Here is a 26,506-nt window from a genome sequence, read left to right on the forward strand (position 1 = left end):
TTGTAAAAAATGAATGAAAGCAAAAATGTGCTCTATGATCAAAATTTAACATTAGGCATAAAGTAAACACTGTGGTTAAGGTTAGGGTTATTACTTTGTTGTTACGGTAACTACTGACGTTCATGTAACATCAACCTATGAAGACTGGAAAACTAACATTTTACCCTGCACTACTTGAAGAAACTAAGAAAATACATTAACATTAACTGTATTTTTTTGTGTATAGCATCCAGAAACAGTTTTGCATTTATTTTGGCATTGTCTATATGTAAAGAAATTATGGCAAGATATTCATAGTTTTATCATTGTTAATATTCTTGATGACTTTTGTTTGTTATGTGAGAATGTGCTGCTCGGTTTCCTTAACTATAATAAGTATTAAGAAAAACAATTTTACCTCATAAATCTAATTGTGCTAATGGAAAATATTAATAAATGTAAATCCACTAATAAAAAAAACATCTTCCATGTTTTGTATAAGGAATTCGAGCAGTACATTAAGACCATTCTACATTCTTCTAATGAAAAAGCTGTTAAAACAATCAATACGTGTGTATATTTTAAGGTCTTTGTATAATCTGTAATTTGTTGTAACCCCTTGAATATTGTATCATTGTCTTTTTGTATACTTCTTGTATGTATACAGGTAGGTGTTTCTGCAATAAAAAAAACAGATCATTGACATTTCCTTTGTTCTCAAGCACTTCCTTTTAAACAGCAGAGGTCACTGTAGCTCTAGATTGACATATCTATGAGGTTGTTTTGAATAAAGCTTTGGATTTGAAAGAAGCGTGGCTGTTTGTTATTAGTTCGTCGTTTGTTGTTGTTGTCAAAGCAAGCGTAGGAAAGAAGTAGCCTTACGTCGGCAGATATCGTTTTGATACCCAGGCATTTAACGTTAGCTTTATTTTTGTATAATTATTGTCGTTACCGCTATCGAATAATTCCTGGAAACAATGGCAGAAAGCGACTGGGACACCGTGACGGTTTTGAGGAAGAAGGGTCCGACTGCTGCGCAGGCCAAATCTAAGCAGGTAGCTAGCTGCTAGCTAGAGCAGCTAGCATTAGCCACTTAGCATGTGAACCTGAGAAACAACTCGATATATTGTAAATAAATATGCGATTTAATTAATCATACCACTGGGCCCATGTAGGCTGCACACTGTCACTGGCAGGGAAGCTTGCTAATAAATCCCGGGGATTTGATTGTGACCTCGCCTCTCCCTGGCGTTTCCTGCTCGGTAAAACGGTCGACGTGGACAGAAATAGCAACTATGTGGGTTGGCGTCTAATCATTTGACTGACGTCGATGAATTGGACTTTTATCAAACATTTTCTGCGTTTTTCGTAGCCTGTGTTTTGATTCTGTGTTGGATAAGCCCCCCTGGCCTGGCCTACTCGTCAGCTATATTAGCTAACTAAATATCCCTGTGTTATGTAACGATGTAGAGTACATTTCAATAATGTGCCATGTTTTTTCTAGGCTATCACAGCTGCACAGAGACGTGGAGAAGACCTCGAGACTACTAAGAAATGTAAGCCTTGTTATATATAGCAATACATGCTAGGTGCAATCCACCAACTCCCCTGCTGGGAAGTCTGGGACATGAAGGATTGATTTCTGAATTAAATTATGTTATGGCTTGTTTATGCTTACCATGCCAATTAATGTCTCCACAGGGTCTGCAGGGCAGAACAAGCAGCACCTGATGACCAAGAACACGGCCAAGCTGGACCGTGAGACGGAGGAGCTGCAGCACCAGCGGGTCTCCCTGGAGGTGGGCAAGGTCATCCAGCAGGGCCGCCAGAACAAGGGCCTCACCCAGAAAGACCTAGCCACTGTGAGTAATGCTACCGCAAACCCATATGACATTAAGATATTGGTGCATTTCTGTGGCTTCCTCGTCTCATCTACACTCATCTAAACGCAGTGTAGGTGAAAATTATGTCCAATACTTTCACATCAGTACATATGAGGATGGGAGGACACTTTGAAGATGCCTCCAATGTATGTATACCTTAAGAGATGGCCTCAGTGATTTTATTTGTATTTTTATTTCACCTTTATTTAACCAGGTAGGCTAGTTAAGAACAAGTTCTCATTTGCAACTGCGACCTGGCCAAGATAAAGTAAAGCAGTGTGACACAGACAACAACACAGAGTTACACATGGAGTAAACAATAAACAAGCCAATAACACAAACAAGTCAATGACACAGTTGAAAAAAGAAAGTCTTATATACAGTGTGTGCAAAAGGCATGAGGAGGTAGGCAATAAATAGGCCATAGGAGCGAATAATTACAATTTAGCAGATTAACACTGGAGTGATAAATGAGCAGATGAAGATGTGCAATTAGAGATACTGGTGTGCAAAAGAGCAGAAAAGTTAATAAAATAAAAACAGTATGGGGATGAGGTAGGTAGATTGGGTGGGCTATTTACAGATGGACTATGTACAGCTGCAGCGATCGGTTAGCTGCTCAGATAGTTGATGTTTAAAGTTGGTGAGGGAAATAAGTCTCCAACTTCAGCGATTTTTGCAATTCGTTCCAGTCACTGGCAGCAGAGAACTGGAAGGCGGCCAAATGAGGTGTTAGCTTTGGGGATGATCAGTGAGATATACCTGCTGGAACGTGTGCTACGGGTGGGTGTTATCGTGAACTGAGATAAGGTGGCGCTTTACCTAGCATAGACTTATAGATGACCTGGAGCCAGTGGGTCTGGCGACGAATATGTAGCGAGGGCCAGCCGACTAGAGCATACAGGTCGCAGTGGTGGGTGGTATAAGGTGATTTGGTAACAAAACGGATGGCACTGTGATAGACTGCATCCAGTTTGCTGAGTAGAGTGTTGGAAGCTATTTTGTAGATGACATCGCCGAAGTCGAGGATCGGTAGGATAGTCAGTTTTACTACGGTAAGTTTGGCGGCGTGAGTGAAGGAGGCTTTGTTGTGAAATGATGTTTAATATGAGTCTGGAAGGAGAGTTTAGTCTAGCCAGACACCTAGGTATTTATAGTTGTCCACATATTCTAGGTCGGAACCGTCCAGGGGGGTGATGCTAGTCGGTCGGGCGGGTGCGGGCAGCGAACGGTTGAAAAGCATGCATTTGGTTTTACTGGCGTTTAAGAGCAGTTGGAGGCCACGGAAGGAGTGTTGTATGGCATTGAAGCTCGTTTGGAGGTTAGTTAGCACAGTGTCCAAGGAAGAGCCAGAAGTATACAGAATGGCGTCGTCTGCGTAGAGGTGGATCAGGGACTCGCCCACAGCAAGAGAAACATAATTGATATATACAGAGAAAAGAGTCGGCCCGAGAATTGAACCCTGTGGTACCCCCATAGACTGCCAGAGGTCCGGACAACATGCCCTCCGATTTGACACACTGAACTCTGTCTGCAAAGTAGTTGGTGAACCAGGCAAGGCAGTCATTAGAAAAACCAAGGCTATTGAGTCTGCCGATAAGAATACGGGGATTGACAGAGTCGAAAGCCTTGGCCAGGTCGATGAAGACGGCTGCACAGTACTGTCTTTTATCGATGGCGGTTATGATATCGTTTAGTACCTTGAGCGTGGCTGAGGTGCACCCGTGACCGGCTCGGAAGCCGGATTGCACAGCGGAGAAGGTATGGTGGGATTCGAAATGGTCAGTGATCTGTTTATTAATTTGGCTTTCGAAGACTTTAGATAGGCAGGGCAGGATGGATATAGGTCTGTAACAGTTTGGGTCTAGGGTGTCACCCCGTTTGAAGAGGGAGATGACCGCGGCAGCTTTCCAATTTTTAGGGATCTCGGACGATACGAAAGAGAGGTTGAACAAGCTGGTAATAGGGGTTGCAACAATGGCGGCGGATAGTTTTAGAAAGAGAGGGTCCAGATTGTCTAGCCCAGCTGATTTGTATGGGTCCAGGTTTTGCAGCTCTTTCAGAACATCTGTTGTCTGGATTTGGGTGAAGGAGAAGCTGGGAAGGCTTGGGCGAGTAGCTGCGGGGGGGGGGGGGGGGAGCTGTTGGTCGGGGTTGGAGTAGCCGGGAGGAAGGCATGGCCAGCCGTTGAGAAATGCTTATTGAAATTGTCGATTATCATGGATTTATCAGTGAGACCTTGTTACCTAGCCTCAGTGCAGTGGGCAGCTGGGAGGAGGTGCTCTTGTTCTCCATGGACTTTAGTGTCCAAAAACTTTTTGGAGTTAGAGCTACAGGAAATGTGATGATTGACATTTCAACAGTTTGACTGTGCATTCGGTGCATTCGGAAAGTATTCAGACCCCTTCCCTTTTTCCACATTTTGTTACTTTACAGCCTTATTCTAAAATGTATTAAATCATTTTTCCCCCTCAATCTACACACAACACCACATAATGACAAAGTGAAAACAGGTTTCTAGAAATTGTAGCTTATTTATTGAAAGTAAAAAACGGATACCTTATTTACTTAAGTATTCAGACCCTTTGCTATGAGACTTGAAATTGAGCTTAGGTTCATCCTGTTTCCATTGATTGTCCTTGAGATGTTTCTTAAGTCCACCTGTGGTAAATTCATTTAAATTAAATGGACATGATTTGGAAAGGCACACACCAGTCACCACAGTTGACAGTGCATGTCAGAGCAAAAACCAAGCCTAGAGGTCGAAGGAATTGTCTGTAGAGTTCCGAGACAGGATTGTGTCAAGGCACAGATCTGGGGAAGGGTACCAAAACATTTCTGCAGCATTGAAGGTCCCCAATAACACAGTGGCCTGCATTATTCAATTAAAGAAGTTTGGAACCACCAAGACTCTTCCTAGAGCTGGCCGCCCGGCCAAACTGAGCAGTCGGGCGAAGAAGTGCCTTTGTCAGGGAGGTGACCAAGAACCCGATGGTCACTCTTACAGAGTTCCAGAGTTCCTCTGTGGAGATGGGAGAACCTTCCAGAAGGACAAGCATCTCTGCAGCACTCCGCTAATCAGGCCTTTATGGTAGAGTGGCCAGACGGAAGCCACTCCTCAGTAAAAGGCACATGACAACCGGCTTGGAGGTTGCAAAAAACACCTAAAGGACTCTTAGACCATGAGAACAAGATTCTCTGGTCTGATTGAACTCTTTGGCTGGAATGCCAAGCGTCACGTCTGGAGGAGACCTGGCACAATCCCTACAGTAACGCATGGTGGTGGCAGCATCATGCTGTGGGGATGTTTTTCAGCGGCATGGACTGAGAGACTAGTCAGGACCAAGGGAAAGATAAACGGAGCAAAGTACAGAGATCCTTGATGAAAACCTGCTCCAGAGCACTCAGGACCTCCGACTGGGGCAAAGGTTCATCTTCCAACAGGACAACGACCCTAAGCACATAGCTAAGACAACGCAGGAGTGGCTTTGGGACAAGTCTCTGAATGTCCTTGAGTGGCCCAGCCAGAGCCCGGACTTGAACCCTATCGAACATCTCTGGAGAGACCTGAAAATAGCTGTGCAGCGACACTCCCCATCCAACCTGATAGCTTGAGGATCTATAGAGAAGAATGTGAGAAACTCCCCAAACACAGGTGTGCCAAGCTTGTAGCGTCATACCCAAGAAGACTCGAGGCTGTAATCACTGCCATAGGTGGTTCAACAAAGTACTCAGTAAAGGGTCTGAATACTTATGTAAATGTGATGTTTCCGTTTTATTTTTAATACATTTGCAAAAATGTCTAAACCTGTTTTTGCTTTGTCATTATGGGGTGTTGTGTGTAGATTGAGGGAAAAAACTATTTAATCAATTTTAGAATAAGGCTGTAACAAAATGTGGAAAAAGTCAAGGGGTCTGAATACTTTCTGAATGCACTGTAGGTCTAAATAGAATAATGTTTTTAGGTCACAGATTTTTGCTGACATCTCTTTTGGCTTTCACTTTCAGAAAATCAATGAGAAGCCTCAGGTCATTGCTGACTATGAGTGTGGGAAAGCAATTCCCAACAATCAGGTCATGGGAAAGATTGAGAGAGCAATCGGTGAGTGGAATCTGGGAAAGACTCACGCTGACATTTTTCCGAATCAACCCCTATGTTTAATCAGGTCTCGGAGTAGTATGCCACCTTATTCATCTGTACTTTGGATTTTACCATTGGTACTTTTTTTGTCTGACGTCGCAACTTTTTTGTTCACAGGTTTGAAACTGCGTGGGAAAGATATTGGACTGCCCCTGGAGGCAAAACCCAAGAAGAAATGAGGACAAAGCCTCGAAATCAGCCCCCCCCTTCCCCATGTACCCCACCTTCATCCCCACGTCCCCTACCATTATCCCACCTCCCTACTCCGCTATGACCCTGCCTCCCTCACCCCTCCAACCACCCCCCCTCCTCTACCTGGGCTGATCTCCACCTGTCCTGCTACAGGACCTGGTGATCCACCACGTTACAAGCTGCATATACTGACAAGTCATCACAAAATACTTCTTATAAGCAATTGAATGCATTGCAAAACTTGCAAACCAAAAGTGCTGTGAAATGTAATTTTTATTTAGTTCGCTACTGCTTTGGTATTAACTTATTTTGGGACTAGGTGAATTTTACCATGGCCATGTGCATCGATTTTACTTTTTCTCGGAGCATGTTCTTTATCCATTTCGTAAGTGCTTGTTTGCTGCCTTTTCAGACACATTGTATATTAGGTCATTACAATATGAACATGTCCTGCTGTAGCTTGGTTTTGATTTTAAAATAAAGTTTGGCAGTCTACTTGTCATCTGATGGTTATTTAGAATGTTTTCTTCAGTTTTACATTAGAGAAGGCCTTGAAATAAGATATTTTGGTGTCCTATGTTGTTACTAGCAGTAATTAAAACCACTCAGGTTCTACAATTGATGTACAACCCATTTGATACAACCAATATTTTTTATGAGTTTGTCTGCACAAAAGCACTATGCCAAGTAAAGGGAAGTTAAACTATTTGTATGGGTGAGTTATGAGTTGTATGTAAAATGTAGCTCGCATAGAGGTTGAACTGCATTAGAACTGTCACAAGTGGCTCCCCACTATACCTAAAGTGGACATTGCCATTGGCTGCATGGAGTTGCATTAACAGAAATCCCATGCAGTCCTGTTTACAAGTTTGAACACTGGGACGTGATGTAATCTACAACTTGATTAGGATGATTCATGATTTTTCTAATTGAGTAATCATTTCTATATAGCCTACACTTTCTCGTTCTGAACATTAACGCGGGAGTGGCTTCATGACAATGATCGCAAGAGCAGCTGCTCACCGATTTGATGGTTTCAACTCAGTTCCACCTAGACACCGACAAAACATCCACTATGCTGGTGTCTGCTATGGCCGGTTAACGCTAAATCTGATTGAGGGCTCTGTTCAATCTGTAAAACTGAAGCGTTACAGATTTGGTGTAAGGTCATTTCCAATTAAGCCGACATAAGCAGTTTAACGTGAACGCAGTCTCCTAAAGTGGGAACATTGCCTTTAGCTTTACAGCATGATTGAAATTTAAACTTCTGCAATGCGGATTGAATAGTGCCCTTAAAGCGGCAATAAGCAGAAGAAACAATAACAAAGCAACCTCAACTGTTGGGTACCACAGTTGAATTAAGCTCATGAGGCATTTATAAGTTATATTCTTTAAGAATCAATGGGTACATATTCATTTTTAAGATCAAAAATGAATGTAGCAACTGCTAATTGCCCCTTTAATCTAGACCTTAATTAGTTTAATTTAACATTGTTATATTTCCTGTTGTGCCAAAAGCAAGGACAATATCGATATTGTATCTTGCTCTGTGACCTGGTAACAGCCTACCTTAAGGCTAAATAATATTGATCAGGCATCATTTGGCTTAGGTGGCTTATAATGCCAGTCCTTAATTTGTTTTCAGCCAAACGGCAGCCCTGCCAGTGCCACTCTATAATGTCGAGGGATGGGGATCTAGACAGTAGGCCCCTAAAACTCAACTCTGGACCATTTTTTCGTTGTTCACCTGTAATCAGGGACTGATTTAGACCTGGGACACGAGGTGGGTGCAATTAATTATCAGGTAGAACAGAAAACCAGCAGACTCTGGACCTCGTATGGTAAGAGTCAGTGGAGGCTGGTGGGAGGAGCTATAAGAGGATGGGCTCATTGTAATGTCTGGAATGGAAGGTGGTGGTTTCCACGTTTGATAGCGTTCCATTTATTCCATTCCAGCCATTACAATGAGCTATCCTCCTATAACTCCTACCATCATTCTTCACTGGTAAGAGTTGAATACCCCCTCGCCCCAACCTGGGCTTGAACCATTCAACCTCAAAGTATCGTTGCCTATCGCTCCACAAAAGCTGCTGTCCTTGCAGAGCAAGGGAATCAACTACTTCAAGGTCTCAGAGCAAGTGATGTCACCGATTGAAATGCTACTAGCGTGCACCGCTAACTAGCTAGCCATTTCACACCGGTTACACCGACGTAGGCTATATATAGCAAACGAATGCCGTTTGTTTGTAGGCACTAACTCCGTCATGGTTCGTTGGACAAAGCCTATGGGAAAATGAATGGAGATCTTATACATTTTATTCTTTGAGATAATCTTCATCAACTGTCACATTTTGTGAATTTTGGAGCATTTGTGTAATCGAAAAAAAGCACATCAAGGCTACATAATTCATAAAGGTCATCTTAACTAACAATGTATAGGGTGGTGCACAATTGGCCCAGCGTAATTTAAAAAAATATATAATTGTAACTCATAGAACAAAACGTATAAGATCTCCTTAAGCCTCTGTTAACCTCAGACCTTATTTTCTGAGTTTATCCAAAACCCCTATTATTTCTACATTAATTTCCCCCTAGGAATGGCTGAATAAACCAGTGGTAACTAATTTCATTTTTTTAAGACTACAAACTGGCAAGCTCTTTTGCCATGAGGCATTTATAAGCCATTGAACAGCGGTATATCAACTATGCCATCGTATGGGAAGCCATTGAACAGCAGTAAATATTGCACATTGTACTAACCAAAATGTCTACTTTTATTATGCTATCCTAATGAACTTATTTCCCAAATTCCCCATGCTACTTGAGTGAGAAACCTGGATGCGATGTTTCACCGACCACAGATTGTCCCTCAATAATTGAAGGGCTGAATGTATAACATGAAGTAGTTAACCATTTCAAGCTGAAATTCAACAAATAAACCTTTCATTTTGTTGTTCAACATATATTTTAAATATTTATTAGATAGAGGGAGGCTGACTCGACACCCTTGATTTACACACAAAATATTATTTCAACACATTGGAAACCCACTAGCATACAAAGAACAACAGTAACAAAAACTGGATTCTAAAGCTACGTACAATGGTAGATCGCCCTGTTTAAACCTAACTGAGCCCTGCGAATCACATGTCCAGTCCACATCAAGTCAGCTTCTATGATTGGGCTCTTCTACAGAGAGATCCTAGGTCAACCAATAGTTTCTACTGAAGAGATGGGTGCTGGTGCCACAACAGTCAAAAACACAAATTCCCTGGAAGTGACAGCATCAATGCCATACCTCACCAGTCATCATTGAAAGAATGCATGTCCACTTATTGACAGCTGACTGTCTCTTCAGTGAAGTATCAGGGCCTCTTGTAGAATAGTCAACATTCATGGCAATATATAATTCCCAATATATATTACTTTGCATACCAGTATACAGTTTATTTTATAGGAACTCTGTAGGTTCAGTCTGAAATTGCCCTTAACTCACACATTTTCATGTGCAAAAAATGCATTTAATCTCATTTAAGAAATATTTCACTAACACCTGTAGGTGAGCCCTTATTCACTCAGATTGAAACAACTGCCTCCATACAACGTTGTATGGCTGGATTGTGTACTGTACGTACTCTCCCTCATCAACTGTCCATGCAATAGTACAGTATAGATCTATGGTGTGTTCCTGATAAAACTTGAGAGTATCCTGCATAGTGCATCCAAGTCCTCACTCTCAGGTTCTCCTCCCTTGGTTCTGCTTTCGGTTGCCCACACCATTCCCGTCACTGCATGACACACAGCTCAGTACTGTCTTGATTACGTGGATCTCCGGTCCTGTCTAAGTGTTCCTCAATGTGGCGTGTGTCATAGACCCCTTCTGGGCCCCTCTCCTGTACCTCCTCTGGGGGCAGCAGACTCTGTCTCAGCTCCATCAGAAGGTCCCGTCCCTCGCTGGACGGCAAGTTGCCTAGGTAGTACAGAGGGGCCAGCTCCACCAACCTGCACAGGAAACATTAATATGCCAAGGTTACCAAAGTAGGTTATCAACGTAATGCACTTAAATGCTTAGTTTACCTCAAAGTAATGACATGTGCACATCTCAGAAGATTGCTATATCATATTGACCTGGTTCCAGAGAAGTTTAATGCTTCTCGTTTTGCGATCTGATCATGTGCGATCTGATCACAAAAGACAACCTGGTATGCACCACTATCTTCTGACAGATAGTACAGTTTACTGTTTATCAGAGGACTAGTATTCCAAAAGGAAGTAAAGACACCACTATGAGGATGTCCCAGAGAAGTTCAGGGTTAGTGTACATTACACACTATCTACAGTTGAAGTCGGAGGTTTACATACACCTTAGCCAAATACATTTAAACTCAGTTTTTCACAATTCCTGATATTTAATCTTAGTAAAAATCCCTGTCTTAGGTCAGTTAGGATCACCACTTTATTTTAAGAATGTGAAATGTCAGAATAATAGTTGAGAGAATGATTTATTTCAGCTTTTCACATTCCCAGTGGGTCAGAAGTTTACATACACTCAATTAGTATTTGGTAGCATTGCCTTAAAATTGTTTAACTTGGGTCAAACGTTTCGGGTAGCCTTCCACAAGCTTCCCACAATTAGTTCGGTGAATTTTGGCCCTTTCCTCCTGACAGAGCTGGTGTAACTGAGTCAGGTTTTTAGGCCTCCTTGCTCACACAAGCTTTTTCAGTTCTGCCCACACATTTTCTATAGGATTGAGGTCAGGGATTTGTGATGGCCATTCCAATACCTTGACTTTGTTGTCCTTAAGCCATTTTGCCACAACTTTGGAAGTATGCTTGGGGTCATTGTTCATTTGGAAGACCCATTTGCAACCAAGATTTAACCTCCTGACTGATGTCTTGAGAGGTTGCTTCAATACATCCACATAATTTTCCTCCCTCATGATTTCATCTATTTTGTGAAGTGCACCAGTCCCTCCTGCAGCAAAGCACCCCCACAACATGATGCTGCCATCCCCGTGCTTCATGGTTGGGATGGTGTTCTTCGGCTTGCAAGCCCCCCCTTTTTCCTCCAAACAGAACGATGGTCATTATGGCCAAACAGTTCCATTTTTGTTTCATCAGACCAGAGGACATTTCTCCAAAAAGTATGATCTTTGTCCCTATGTGCAGTTGCAAACTGTGGCTTCATCCTTGCTGAGTGGCCTTTCAGGTTATGTTGATATAGGACTCATTTTGCTGTGGATATACAGTGGGGCAAAAAAGTATTTAGTCAGCCACCAATTGTGCAAGTTATCCCACTTAAAAAGATGAGAGAGGCCTGTAATTTTCATCATAGGTACACTTCAACTATGACAGACAAAATGAGAAAAAAAAATCCAGAAAATCACATTGTAGGATTTTTAATGAATTTATTTGCAAATTATGGTGGAAAATAAGTATTTGGTCACCTACAAACAAGCAAGATTTCTGGCTCTCACAGACCTGTAACTTCTTCTTTAAGAGGCTCCTCTGTCCTCCACTCGTTACCTGTATTAATGGCACCTGTTTGAACTTGTTATCAATATAAAAGACACCTGTCCACAACCTCAAACAGTCACAATCCAAACTCCACTATGGCCAAGACCAAACAGCTGTCAAAGGACACCAGAAACAAAATTGTAGACCTGCACCAGGCTGGGAAGACTGAATCTGCAATAGGTAAGCAGCTTGGTTTGAAGAAATCAACTTCTGGGAGCAATTATTAGGAAATGGAAGACATACAAGACCACTGATAATCTCCCTCGATCTGGGGCTCCACGCAAGATCTCACCCCGTGGGGTCAAAATGATCACAAGAACGGTGAGCAAAAATCCCAGAACCACACGGGGGGACCTAGTGAATGGCCTGCAGAGAGCTGGGACCAAAGTAACAAAGCCTACCATCAGTAACACACTACGCCGCCAGGGACTCAAATCCTGCAGTGCCAGACGTGTCCCCCTGCTTAAGCCAGTACATGTCCAGGCCCGTCTGAAGTTTGCTAGAGAGCATTTGGATGATCCAGAAGAAGATTGGGAGAATGTCATATGGTCAGATGAAACCAAAATAGAACTTTTTGGTAAAAACTCAACTCGTCGTGTTTGGAGGACAAAGAATGCTGAGTTGCATCCAAAGAACACCATATCTACTGTGAAGCATGGGGGTGGAAACATCATGCTTTGGGGCTGTTTTTCTGCAAAGGGACTAGGACGACTGATCCGTGTAAAGGACAGAATGAAAAGGGGCCATGTATCGTGAGATTTTGAGTGAAAACCTCCTTCCATCAGCAAGGGCATTGAAGATGAAACGTGGCTGGGTCTTTCAGCATGACAATGATCCCAAACACACCGCCCGGGCAACGAAGGAGTGGCTTCGTAAGAAGCATTTCAAGGTCCTGGAGTGGCCTAGCCAGTCTCCAGATCTCAACCCCATAGAAAATCTTTGGAGGGAGTTGAAAGTCCGTGTTGCCCAGCAACAGCCCCAAAACATCACTGCTCTAGAGGAGATCTGCATGGAGGAATGGGCCAAAATACCAGCAACAGTGTGTGAAAACCTTGTGAAGACTTACAGAAAACGTTTGACCTCTGTCATTGCCAACAAAGGGTATATAACAAAGTATTGAGATAAACTTTTGTTATTGACCAAATACTTATTTTCCACCATAATTTGCAAATAAATTCATAAAAAATCCTACAATGTGATTTTCTGGATTTATTTTTCTCATTTTGCCTGTCATAGTTGAAGTGTACCTATGATGAAAATTACAGGCCTCTCTCATTTTTTTAAGTGGGAGAACTTGCACAATTGGTGGCTGACTAAATACTTTTTTGCCCCACTGTATATAATTTTGTACCTGTTTCCTCCAGAATCTTCACACGGTCCCTTGCTGTTGTTCTGGGATTGATTTGCACTTTTCACACCAAAGTACGTTCATCTCAAGGAGACAGAACGAGTCTCCTTCCTCAGCGGTATGACGGCTGCGTGGTCCCATGGTGTTTATACTTGCATACTATTGTTTGTACAGATGAACGTGGTACCCTCAGGCGTTTGGAAATTGCTCCCAAGGATGAACCAGACTTGTGGAGGTCTACAATTTTTTTTCTGAGGTCTTGGCTGATTTCTTTTGATTTTCCCATGATGTCAAGCAAAGAGGCACTGAGTTTGAAGGTAGGCCTTGAAATACATCCACAGGTACACCTCCAATTGACTCAAATTATGTCAATTAGCCTAACAGAAGCTTCTAAAGCCATGACATAATTTTCTGGAATTTTCCAAGCTGTTTAAAGGCACAGTCATCTTAGTGTATTGTATGTAAACTTCTGACCCACTGGAATTGTGATACAGTGAATTATAAGTGAAATAATCTGTGTGTAAACAATTGTTGGAAAAATTACTTGTGTCATGCACAAAGTAGATGTCCTAACCGACTTGCCAAAACTATAGTTTGTTAACAAGAAATTTGTGGAGTGGTTGAAAAACGAGTTTTAATGACTCCAACCTAAGTGTATATAAACTTCCGACTTCAACTGTACATGGATTTGCTCAACAACAAAAGTTCACAAAACATTTTAGGGTTACTCACATGTGGGGGTGCACCTCGGAGGCGGTGCAGATGCAGTTGTCGTGGGAGATGGTGAATTCGTGGTACAGCACCCAGGAGGGGGGGTTGAGGCGCGGCCGGCGACACAGGTAGGAGGAGAAGGGGTGGAGGTGAGCCACGTGACGGTGAGTCAACAGGAGGTAGTTACCTGAGCCGTCCACATCATGAGCCACCTGAAAAAGAGAGGAGAGGGGAAGGGAGAAGATGAGATCGAGAGAAACAAATACAGAAAGAACAGGAGAGACCGGGGGGGCAAAAGACAGAGAGAGAGAGACACCAGAATGGAAAGAGAGGAGAATGTGAACATTTTGACAGACAGTAAAACAAAGACAAAGAGAGGAGGAAGAAATAGGGGGAGGATAGAGAGAAAGGTTAAGGTCTATAGACACAAACAAATGTTAGACACAAACAAACTAAATTACATCTTAAATGGAGAAGTGGACTGATGAGTCCTTTTACCTTGAGGAAGAACCCTGAGATGAGTGCACGCTTGATATTAGTGCAGTTGTCTTGGCAACCAAAGGAAGGAGGCGAGACGGGCAACTCTATTCGCTGCATCACCTCCAGCAGCTCCGCCCTGATCACCACAGCCAATCGTAATGCGGCGGGGTTCAGGAAGTTGGTAGTACACCAGGCATCATCCTCATTGTCTAAAATATGAATCAGAGAAACACACATATTAATATTCAAGGAGTAGAGATTGTGTGAAATGCATGTCTGTTCCATGCCTATGTGTGTAGATCCATGAGTGTGTGTGTGTGTGTGGTATATGGTCTCACGCTGTATGTAGGCGTTGTAGATGTTGATGAGGGTGAGGTGGTCTCCCTCGTTGTGCAACAGGGGGCGTCTGTGAGTGGCTGCTGCCTCCTCTCTCTGGGGTGTGGGGGTCACAAAGCAGGGCGAAGCTGGGAACACACACAGGTGGAGAATTTAAATGAATGACTGTTCAAAAACGTAAATCTAAGTTATAGAAACAAAACAAAGCAATATTTTGTAATGCATGTAAAAAGGGTTAGTAAAGGCTCATTTTACAGCCAGTAATAAGCACCTTGGACAGTGTATGTGTGTGCCGTGTGTACCTGTGAGCATGGCAGCGATGGTGAGCAGCTCGTTGACACAGTCAAACTCGCAGGCAGCGATGAGGGCCTTGGCCAGCGGGGGCTCCAGGGGCAGCTCTGACATAATGATGCCCACCTCAGATAGGTTCCCATCATCATCCAGTGCTGCCAGGTAGTCCAGGTCCTCTAGAGCCTGCATCAGAGCCTCTGGAGCTGAGGGAGGGAGAGAGGAGAGAATTAAAGAGAGAGTGAGGATTGAAGAAAATGACGGATATGGAAAGATCTTATATTTTGCCTGATAACACAAAATAGAAGGCACCTAGTAAAAACATGAATCCTACATGAATCCCATGAATGGGTTCAAATATATTAAAAAAAAATCTCTATTACTTTTACATACATTCAAAGTAAGTATTCAGATATATTTTATTTGAAAAGAAAAGTAGTTGAATATTTTAATGTATTTGCAAATACACTTGGAAAGTATTTGAAAATACTAAATGCATTTAAGCCAGGTATTAGAAAATAGTATTTGAAATAAACATTTGAAAATACAATTTGGTAGACTATTTGACTTTTACAAATAACCATTCAAATACTGAAATAAAAGTACTTGTTTTTGTGCAGTGTAATTGAAAATAGTCAAATACAAAGAAAAAAGTATTTTAAATACCATATACTCAAATACACATGTATTTGAACCCAGGTCTGGTGCAAGGTGCACTTTATTCATTCAAAGGAAACAGGGCTGAACTAGCTAGATGATGCACGGCCCTCCTTACCAGGCCTGTCCAGGAACTTGCACTGGCCCATGTCGGCGATGTCCAGTCTCTTGAGCAGCAGCACCAGGTGGCTGAGGTTCTCCTCCACCACCCCCGGGCTGCGGGTCTCCGCCATGCCCTCCACATACAGAGCCTGGGGGTACAGACGTAAACACAGACCTGGAGGAACAGGAGAGAGGGTTCAGAAGAATACACAGAGAGAGGATAGTTGTCCTGTAACAGCTTTGTATGTCCCTTCTGTCCATGATGATTTCTTACAACAGATTTGATTGACCTTAACCTACCTGGTAGGTCACCGTTTACCCTCTGCGTCCGCATGTCTGCCTGCTGCCGGCTGATTGGACGCAGGACCTGGGAGTCTGCTCTAATTTGAGGGTTGTAAACCTATGAGACGGAGGCAGGAAGAGTGGGAGGTTATGCATGGCACTGGGACTGGGTGCACCTCAAAAGTCTATTGAGGTTATGCAGCATTGTGGTTATTGTGGCCACACACAGAGATTCATACAAAGCTCGCCCTCCACATGGCAAATCTGACCATAATGCCATCCTCCTGATTCCTGCTTACAAGCAAAATTAAAGCAGGAAGCACCAGTGACTAGGTCAATAAAAAAGTGGTCAGATGAAGAAGATGCTAACCTACAGGACTGTTTTGCTATGGAATTGGCATTGAGGAGTACACCACATCTGTCATTGGCTTCATCAATAAGTGCATCGATGACGTCGTCCCCACAGTGACGTACGTACATACCCCAACCAGAAGCCATGGATTACAGGCAGCATCCGCACTGAGCTAAAGGCTAGAGCTACCGCTTTCAAGGAGCGGGACTCTAACCCAGAAGCTTCTAAGAAATCCCGCTATGCCCTCTGATGTACCATCAAACAGGCAAAGCGTCAATACAGGACTAAGATCGAGTCGTACTACACCGACTCTGACGCTCGTCGGATGTGGCAGAGCCTGCAAACCATTACAGACTACAAAGGGAAGCACAGCCGAGAGCTGCCCAGTGACACGAGCCTACCGGATGAGCTAAACTACTTCTATGCTCGCTTCGAGGCAAATAACACTGAAACATGCATGAGAGCACCAGCTGTACAGGAAGACTGTGTGATCACGCTCTCCGCAGCCGATGTGAATAAGATCTTTACACAGGTCAACATTCACAAGGCCGCAGGGCCAGACGGATTACCAGGACGTGTACTGCGAGCATGCGCATACCAACTAGCAAGTGTCTTCACTGACATTTTCAACCTCTCCCTGTCCGAGTCTGTAATACCAACATGTTTTAAGCAGACCACCATAGTGCCTGTGCCCAAGAACACTAAGGTAACCTGCCTAAATGACTACCGACCCGTAGCACTCGCGTCTGTAGCCATGAAGTGCTTTGAAAGGCTGGTCATGGCTCACATCAACACCATCATCCCTGAAACCCTAGACCCACTCCAATTTGCATACCGCCCCAACAGATCCACAGATGATGTAGTCTCGATTGCACTCCACACTGCCCTTTCCCACCTGGACAAAAGGAACACCTATGTGAGAATGCTATTCATTAACCAAAGCTTAGTGTTCAACACCATAGTGCCCTCAAAGCTCATCAATAAGCTAAGGACCTTTGGACTAAACACCTCCCTCTGCAACTGACGGGCCACCCCCAGGTGGTAAGGGTAGGCAACAACACATCCGCCACGTTGATCCTCAACACAGGGGCCTGGTATGGCAACTGCTCGGCCTCTGACCGCAAGGCACTACAGAGGGTAGTGCGAGCGGCCAAGCTTCCTGCCATCGAGGACCTCTATACCAGGCGGTGTCAGAGGAAGGCCCTAAAAATTGTCAAAGACTCCAGCCACCCTAGTCATAGATTTTCTCTCTGCTACCACACAGCAAGCGGTACCGGAGCACCAAGTCTCGGTCCAAGAGGCTTCTAAACAGCTTCTACCGCCAAGTCATAAGACTCCTGAACATGGCTACCCAGACTACTCGCATTGCCCCCCAGTGGTGTGGGGAGGGGGGGGGGGGCCCTCCGCCCTCCCCACACCACTGCCACTCTGTTGTCATCTATGAATTCAGTTGAAGTCGGAAGTTTACATGCACTTAGGTTGGAGTCGTTTTTCAACCACTCCACAAGTTTCTTGTTAACAAACTATAGTTTTGGCAAGTCGGTTAGGACATCTACTTTGTGCATGACACAAGTAATTTTTCCAACAATTGTTTACAGATTATTTACCTGTATCACAATTCCAGTGGGTCAGAAGTTTACATACACTAAGTTGACTGTGCCTTTAAACAGCTTGGAAAATTCCAGAAAATTATGTCATGGCTTTAGAAGCTTCTGATAGGCTAATTGACATCATTTGATTCAATTGGAGGTTTACCTGTGGATGTATTTCAAGGCCTACCTTCAAACTCAGTGCCTCTTTGCTTGACATCAGGGGAAAATCAAAAGAAATCAGCCAAGACCTCAGAAAAAAAATAATTGTAGACCTCCACAAGTCTGGTTCATCCTTGGGAGCAATTTCCAAACGCCTGAAGGTACCACGTTCATCTGTACAAACAATAGTACGCAAGAATAAACACCATGGGACCACGCAGCCGTCATACCGCTCAGGAAGGAGACGCGTTCTGTCTCCTAGAAATGAACGTATTTTGGTGCAAAAAGTGCAAATCAATCCCAGAACAAAGGCAAAGGACCTTGTGAAGATGCTGGTGGAAACAGGTACAAAAGTATCTATCGCCACAGTAAAACGAGACCTATATCGACATAACCTGAAAGGCCGCTCAGCAAGGAAGAAGCCACTGCTCCAAAACCGCCATAAAAAAAGCCAGACTACAGTTTGCAACTGCTCATTGGGACAAAGGTCGTACTTTTTGGAGAAATGTCCTCTGGTCTGATGAAACAAAAATAGAACTGTTTGGCCATAATGACCTTAGTTATGTTTGGAGGAAAAAAGGGGATGCTTGCAAGCCGAAGAACACCATCCCAACCGTGAAGCACGGGAGTGGCAGCATCATGTTGCGGGGGTGCTTTGCTGCAGGAATGACTGGTGCACTTCACAAAATAGATGGCATCATGAGGGAGGAAAATGATGTGGATATATTGAAGCAACATCTCAAGACATCAGTCAGGAAGTTAAAGCTTGGTCGCAAATGGGTCTTCCAAATGGACAATAACCCCAAGCACACTTCCAAAGTTGTGGCAAAATGGCTTAAGGACAACAAAGTCAAGGTATTGGAATGGCCATCACAAATCCCTGACCTCAATCCTATAGAAAATGTGTGGGCAGAACTGAAAAAGCTTGTGTGAGCAAGGAGGCCTAAAAACCTGACTCGGTTACACCAGCTCTGTCAGGAGGAAAGGGCCAAAATTCACCGAACTAATTGTGGGAAGCTTGTGGAAGGCTACCCGAAACGTTTGACCCAAGTTAAACAATTCTAAGGCAATGCTACCAAATACTAATTGAGTGTATGTAAACTTCTGACCCACTGGGAATGTGATGAAAGAAATAAAAGCTGAAATAAATCATTCTCTCAACTATTATTCTGACATTTCACATTCTTAAAATAAAGTGGTGATCCTAACTGACCTAAGACAGGGAATTTTTACTAAGATTAAATGTCAGGAATTGTGAAAAACTGAATTTAAATGTATTTGGCTAAGGTGTATGTAAACTTCCGACTTCAACTGTAGTCACTTTAATTTACTCTACCTACATGTACATACTACCTCAACTAACCAGTGCCCCCGCATATTGACTCTGTACCGACTCTGTTTATATTGTTATTTTTTACTGCTGCTCTTTAATTACTTACTTTTATCTCTTATTCTTATCCGTAATTTTTGAAACTGCTGAAACTGGTTAGAGGCTCGTAGTAAGCATTTCACTCTAAGGTCTACACCTGCTGTATTCGGCACATGTGACTAATAAAATCTGATTTGATATGTGCCAGCTGTGTAGGATAGTGCAACACATACTCCTCCTCCTTCCCATCTCTAATAAATTAGTACTCACTGTCTTAAGTTGCATGCCTGTGTCTATGACATAGCGGACTCCAGATAGAGAGAAGGAGGCCTCCCCCAAGGTGTCTGTGAGGATGACCCTGCGCCTCGCTCCCGTCCCCATCCCTATCCCTGGCCCTTCCAGTCCTTCAGACCCATTGGACCCCTCCTTGTCCCCAGAAGGCCCCTCTGGCTCGGCTTCATAGACGCGCTGGGTAGCCCCTCCAAGGCCTGCGTGGAGGTGCAGAACTCTGAGGGTCCCCAGCTGAGGGCTCAGGGCCACAGACTCCTTCTCCAGCAGAGAGCCACACTCGTCAATCTCCTGAGAGAGAGGGAGGAGAGAGAAGAAAGGTTTGAGAATACATACTGTTCTATCCTGGGCACTTAGTCAATCTCTTGAGAAATGTTAAGTCCTGGCATTCTAAAAATCGTCCAGCCATAACAAAAGTGAATTAGTGGACAAGTAGATAGAGTAATTTAAATGAAATGAGAACATGCTATTTATGCTACCTACATGCAGTGAAATGTAGTGTGTAAGGTACACATTGTCCCAAATGCATCCACTCTTTCCTCTCTCCACTCTGCCCCTCCAAGTCTATCATTTTTTCCCTCCATATGGCAGCTGAGTGGGAGTAGCTATGCTAACCAGTTAAAGGGATTGCACATAGGGCACAGAGGGCATTTAAAGGGGAAGAGTGGAACCAACTTCTCATCTTTGCCCTTACCCCACCCACTGCCTCCTTGCCCTGGTAAAGTCTCCATACTTTGTAATGGCTTCTTCTACTTAAGCTAGCTAGACCAATGGGTTTTCATTGTTTTAAAAAGTAAAAACATTTATCTATTTGAGCGTATTGGGACCTCTGTCCCTGTGCCCGTTCTCCTTTCTCATGTCTCTCCCCCTCTCGCACCCTCCCTCTTTGTTTCCCTCTCCCTAAACAGACAGTGCTTATCTGTGTCCTTGTTTACTTTGTTTACAGTGAGTCTTAACCAGATCCGTCCTCCTGGCTAGCTAGCTCTGTGTTTTGCAGCCTTGGCATCAACTACTGTACTGAAGTCCTGGTCTGCCTCAGGATTTGAAACCATATCCAGGAATTAGGCGAGGAGCTAGGGTGTGGTGATGTTGACATAGTGGCAGTGTGTGTGTGAGAGAAGTGGATGTGAATATGATGGGGCTCTGTGCTCTCTCTCTCTCTGCACGGCATGTACAGTTGAAGTCGGAAGTTTACATACGCCTTAGCCAAATACATTTAAACTCAGTTTTTCGCAATTCCTGACATTTAATCCGAGTAATAATTCCCTGTTTTAGGTCAGTTAGGATCACCACTTTATTTTAAGAATGTGAAATGTCAGAATAATAGTAGAGAGAATGATTTATTTCAGCTTTTATTTCTTTCATCACATTCCCAGTGGGTCAGAAGTTTACATACACTTAATTAGTATTTGGTAGCATTGCCTTTAAGTTGTTTAACTTGGGTCAAATGTTTTGGGTAGCATTCCACAAGCTTCCCACAATTAGTTCGGTGAACTTTGGCCCATTCCTCCTGACAGAGCTGGTGTAACTGAGTCCGGTTTTTAGGCCTCCTTGCTCGCACACGCTTTTCAGTTCTGCCCACAAATATTCTATAGGACTGAGTTCAGAGCTTTGTGATGGCCACTCCAATACCTTGACTTTGTTGTTCTTAAGCCATTTTGCCACAACTTTGGAAGTATGCTTGGGGTCATTGTCCATTTGGAAGAACCATTCGGACCAAGCTTTGACAGATGTCTTGAGATGTTGCTTCAATACAGCCACATAATTTTCCTTTCTCATGATGCCATCTAATTTGTGAAGTGCACCAGTCCCTCCTGCAGCAAAGCACTCCCACAACATGATGCTGCCACCCCTGTTCTTCACGGTTGGGATGGTGTTCTTCGGCTTGCAAGCCGCCCCCTTTTTCCTCCAAACATAACGATGGTCATTATGGCCAAACAGTTCTATCAAACCAGAGGACATTTCTCCAAAAAGTACGATCTTTGTCCCCATGTGCAGTAGCAAACCGTAGTCTGGCTTTTTTATGGCGGTTTTGGAGCAGTGGCTTCTTCCTTGCTGAGCGGCCTTTCAGGTTATGTCGATATAGGACTTGTTTTACTGTGGATATACATACTTTTGTACCTGTTTCCGTCAGCATCTTCACAAGGTACTTTGCTGTTGTTCTGGGAATGATTTGCACTTTTCGCAACAAAGTACGTTCATCTCTAGGAGACAGAACGCGTTTCCTTCCTGAATGGTATGACAGCTGCATGGTCCCATGGTGTTTATACTTGCGTACTATTGTTTGTACAGATGAACGTGGTACCCTCAGGCGTTTGGAAATTGCTCCCAAGAATGAACCAGACTTGTGGTGGTCTACAATTTTTTTTCTGAGGTCTTGGCTTATTTCTTTTGATTTTCCCATGATGTCAAGCAAAGAGGCACTGAGTTTGAAGGTAGGCCTTGAAATACATCCACCGGTACACCTCCAATTGACTCAAATTATGTCAATTAGCCTATCAGAAGCTTCTAAAGCCATGACATCATTTTCTGGAATTTTCCAAGCTCTTTAAAGGCACAGTCAACTTAGTGTATGTAAACTTCTGACCCACTGGAATTGTGATACAGTGAATTATAAGTGAAATAATCTGTCTGTAAACAAATGTTGGGAAAATTACTTGTGTTATGCACAAAGTAGATGTCCTAACCAACTTGCCAAAACTATAGTTTGTTAACAAGAAATTTGTGGAGTGGTTGAAAAACAAGTTTTAATGACTCCAACCTAAGTGTATGTAAACTTCCAACTTCAACTGTATGTGTATTCTGGATGCGTTAAACAGGACACCTGACCCACCCTGATGCCATTCAGCAGTCTAAGATTACAGTGTCCCTGTTTCTCTGTCCCCAGGGTGAGAGGCAACAACAGACAAGGAAGATGGCATGTTATAAAACACAGCATTAAGAAACAACACAGTTCAATAGGGATTTACATGTAGAAGGAAGTCTAGCAGAAACTGACAAGAGGTGGGATAGAAAGGAAGGTCATTTAGCAGACACTTTTATCCAAAACGACTTACATTTAACCCATAATATATTCATATACTGTGTGGCCCGTGCGGTAAAATAATACCACAAGTCTGCTGTTGCATGCACCGACTAATCCTAACTAACTCTGTAACCCACTGAGCCTTCTGAACCATTTCTCCGTACCAGCAGTAGGACTACTGGGCATCTATTGTCTAATGATATGATAAGGGTAAAAACTGCCCCAGTAGTTGATGAGACTAGCTATATATATTTAGTATAACGTGTGTGTGTGTGCATCTACCTGGGCACTGGAGAGAAAGACCATGACATCTCCTTCCTCTCCCCTGCGGTGGAGATCCAACACCATGTAACATGCTGCTGCCGCAGACTCCCTCCCTCCAGGATCCCTGTACACCGTTTCCACGACAACCGGTGGCCTCCTCCTTGTCTCTGTGTCGGGTGTATCTCTGACGGGCCGGTCCTCATCCACGACAGGCTCATCCAGCGTTAGAACCGGAACTCCCTCACCCAGGAAGGTGGCGAGGCTGGAGGCAAGGGAGGGGTCGGTGAGGAGGACCACGCGGAGGTCGTCGGGGCGCTGGCAGCACACGTCCAGCAGCAAGCCCAGAAGGACGTCGGAGGGCACAGTGCGCTCCTGAACCTCATCCACCACCAGCACCCCATACTGACGCAGCAGGGGGTCCGACATCATCTCCCCCAGGAGCAGAGAGTCACTGACGAACCTGAGAGAGGGAGGGGGGAGAGAGAGGGTGAGGGGGGAAGAGGGATCAGGGAGAGAAACAACCCCATCCCTTAATCCTATTGTCTTGCACTATTGTAAACCTCAGGGGAGAGAAAGAGAGAGGAGGAAACAAGGACTACAATATTCTTTCCCAGGTCGGGGAGAGCTTAAAGGAGGGTGGATAAATGAGTTAGAAGAAGATGAGTACGAAACGTGCCATCAGATTGGGCGATGTGTGTGTACCCAAGCTTGCACCTATGTGGTATGTGTGCGTACATACACATGCGCCAATGTTCATGCACACCTGGGTGTCTACATCTCTCCTCACCTAAGTAGTGTATCAGGGGTACAGCCATCGTCGTGGGGGACCCAGTAGCCCACCTCCAGGCCCAGACTCAGGTCCATCTCATCAGCCACCCTGAGGGCCAGACTCCCTGCAGCCACAGCATAGGGCTGGGAACAGCACACCAAGCCCTGAGAGAACTCATGGGACAGGGCGTACTCCACACACCACTGGGGCACCTGGGAGAGAGAGGATGAGGGAGAGAGAAAGAGGGAGACTAAGTGAGAGACTGATATGCACACAAAGTCAGTGTGTATAGCGTGATAGCCTGTGTGCTTAGTTGCTTGAGTTAGTACAGCTATCTGTCTTTCTGTCTATCTTCAGTGTCTGAATATTGTGTACGTTTGGAGGGTCCCTAACCATATGTGTGTACGAGTGTGAATGTGTGTATCCTACCTGTATGTTTGGCATGTTTCCCCACCTTTGCTTTCTCTTGGCTCTTCAACACCAGTGCTAATGTGTGTGCCTATACCTGTGTGCGTGTTTTGTATGTACTTTGCATGCCTCTTACCTGTGTGCTCTTGCCTGTGCCACTGGGGGCACTGACCACCACCATGCTGTGTGTCTCCAGGTGCTCCAGCAGGCGGTACTTGAGGCCCCACAAGGGAAGCGTCTTCCTCTCCTCCAGCAGAGAGTAGTAGCGTGATGAGAAGGGCAAGCCATCATACGGGTTCACCTCCAGGTCCCCCAGGCCGCCCTCCTCCCCCACCTCATCCTCTAGGTCCCCGGACAGTAGAGAGGACATGGAGAGAGAGTCTAGGGCGGAGGGGGGGCGGAGGGTGGGGGGGGACGTTGTCAAGGGGGTGGCCACGGAGGGTGACGACATCATCGCAGGGTGGGTTGGGGAGAGGGGATGTGGGTGGTAACGGAGTGACTGGAGATTACCTGGGAAGAGGATCAGAGAAGAGATGCTGTTGTGTTGAAAGTTGTATAGCAAGTTTTAGATTTCACCCAACTTAGTTGATTGACCCCTGTCACTGAAGGAAATGTAATATACACTATCAGTCAAACGTTTGAACACACCTACTCATTCCAGGTTTTTTAAATATTTTTTACTATTTTCTACATTGTAGAAATAACACATATGAGAGATCATGTATAAACCAAAAAAAGTGTTAAACAAATCAAAATATATTTTATATTTAAGATTCTTCAAAGTAGCCACCCTTTGCCTTGATGACAGCTTTGCACACTCTTGGCATTCCCTCAACCAGCTTGATGAGGTAGTCACCTGGAATACATTTAAATTAATAGGTGCCTTGTTAAAAGTTAATTTGTGGAATTTCTTTCCTTCTTAATGCGTTTCAGCCAATCAGTTGTGTTGTGACAAGGTAGGGGGGTATACAAAAGATAGCCATATTTGGTAAAAGACCAAGTCCATATTATGGCGAGAACTGCTGAAATAAGCAAAGAGAAACGACAGTCCATCATTACTTTAAGACATGAAGGTCAGTCAATCAGAAAAGTGTCAAAAACTTAGAACATTTCTTCAAGTGCAGTCGCAAAAACCATCAAGCGCTATGATGAAACTGGCTCTCATGAGGACTGCCACAGGAAAGGAATACCCAGAGTTACCTCTGCTGCAGGGGATACGTTTATTAGAGTTAACTGCACCTCCGATTGCATCCCAAAGAAATGCTTCACAGAGTTCAACAGACACATCTCAACATCAACTGTTCAGAGGAGACTACGTGAATCAGGCCTTCATGGTGGAATTGCTGCAAAGAAATCACTATGAAAGGACACCAATAAGAAGAAGAGACTTGTTTGGGCCAAGAAACCCGAGCAATGGACATTAGACCGGTGGAAATCTGTCCTTTGGTCTGATGAGTCCAAATTTTAGATATTTGGTTCCAACCGCTGTGTCTTTGTGAGACGCAGAGTAGGTGAACGGATGATCTTTCATGTGTGGTTCCCACCATGGAGCATGCAGGAGGAGGTATGATGGTGTGGGGGTGCTTTGCTGGTGACACTGTCTGTGATTTATTTAGAATTCAAGGCACACTTAACCAGCATGGCTACCACAGCATTCTGCAGTGATACGCCATCCCATCTGGTTTGCGTTTAGTGGGACTATCATATGTTTTTCAACAGGACAATGACCCAACACACCTCCAGGCTGTGTGAGGGTTATTTGACCAAGAAGGAGAGTGAATAAGATGTATAAACTGATGGTAGAAGTCTAAGTGTTATTGTTTATTAGTTTACTCCAATTGGGGGAAGGGTGATAGGGTTTGCGGGGAATAATAAAGGTATATTAAAAAAAAAAAAAAAAGTATATATATATCTATATAGGTATGTGTATGTATATGTATATATATGTATGCATATGTATATGTATGGGTATGTACGTGTATGTATATGGATATATATATTTACCAAAAAAAGATATGGGGGATTGGAAATGATGCAGACAATTACATTGATGGAAGCAACAATCTTTCCGCAATATTTAGCTGATCCACCCCTATAGAAAAAAAGGGGGGGAAAGGAGAGTGATGGAGTGGTGCATCAGATGGCCTGGCCTCTACAATCACCCGACCTCAACCCAACCGCAGAGTGAAGGAAAAGCAGCCAACAAGCGCTTAGCATATGGGGGAACTCATTCAAAATGGTTGGAAAAGCATTCCAGCTGAAGCTGGTTGAGAGAATGCCAAGTGTGCAAAGCTGTCATCAAGGCAAAGGGTGGCTACTTTGAAGAATCTCAAATATAAAATATATTTTGATGTGTTTAACACT

At 43.9% G+C, this 26,506-nt stretch overlaps 2 protein-coding genes across 3 annotated transcripts in view; one reads left to right on the forward strand and one right to left on the reverse strand.

Annotated features, from left to right (window-relative positions):
• Positions 1-740: 740 nt before the first annotated feature.
• On the forward strand, positions 741-6,697 carry LOC120021713 (endothelial differentiation-related factor 1 homolog). The gene is made up of 5 exons (XM_038965558.1): positions 741-1,034; positions 1,484-1,535; positions 1,681-1,841; positions 5,871-5,964; positions 6,121-6,697. The coding sequence occupies exons 1-5, from the start codon at positions 957-959 to the stop codon at positions 6,180-6,182; spliced, it is 447 nt and encodes a 148-aa protein (XP_038821486.1). The 5' UTR covers positions 741-956; the 3' UTR covers positions 6,183-6,697.
• A 2,409-nt stretch (positions 6,698-9,106) lies between these two features.
• The window catches only part of LOC120021452 (ATP-dependent RNA helicase DQX1-like), a 32,486-nt gene continuing 15,086 nt past the window's right edge, over positions 9,107-26,506 (reverse strand). For both annotated transcript variants that reach the window (XM_038965227.1, XM_038965228.1), the window contains exons 2-12: positions 24,279-24,652; positions 23,753-23,946; positions 22,984-23,425; positions 19,659-19,967; positions 15,935-16,034; positions 15,651-15,809; positions 14,890-15,081; positions 14,590-14,715; positions 14,270-14,460; positions 13,793-13,983; positions 9,107-10,197 (exon numbers count right to left, since the gene is read on the reverse strand). In XM_038965227.1, the coding sequence (XP_038821155.1) occupies positions 9,981-10,197; positions 13,793-13,983; positions 14,270-14,460; positions 14,590-14,715; positions 14,890-15,081; positions 15,651-15,809; positions 15,935-16,034; positions 19,659-19,967; positions 22,984-23,425; positions 23,753-23,946; positions 24,279-24,596 (2,439 nt within the window). In that variant the 5' untranslated portion in view covers positions 24,597-24,652 and the 3' untranslated portion in view covers positions 9,107-9,980. The remainder of the gene's footprint in view (positions 10,198-13,792; positions 13,984-14,269; positions 14,461-14,589; positions 14,716-14,889; positions 15,082-15,650; positions 15,810-15,934; positions 16,035-19,658; positions 19,968-22,983; positions 23,426-23,752; positions 23,947-24,278; positions 24,653-26,506) is intronic.

Source organism: Salvelinus namaycush, chromosome 26, assembly GCF_016432855.1.
Source record: "Salvelinus namaycush isolate Seneca chromosome 26, SaNama_1.0, whole genome shotgun sequence".
NCBI lineage: Eukaryota > Metazoa > Chordata > Actinopteri > Salmoniformes > Salmonidae > Salvelinus > Salvelinus namaycush.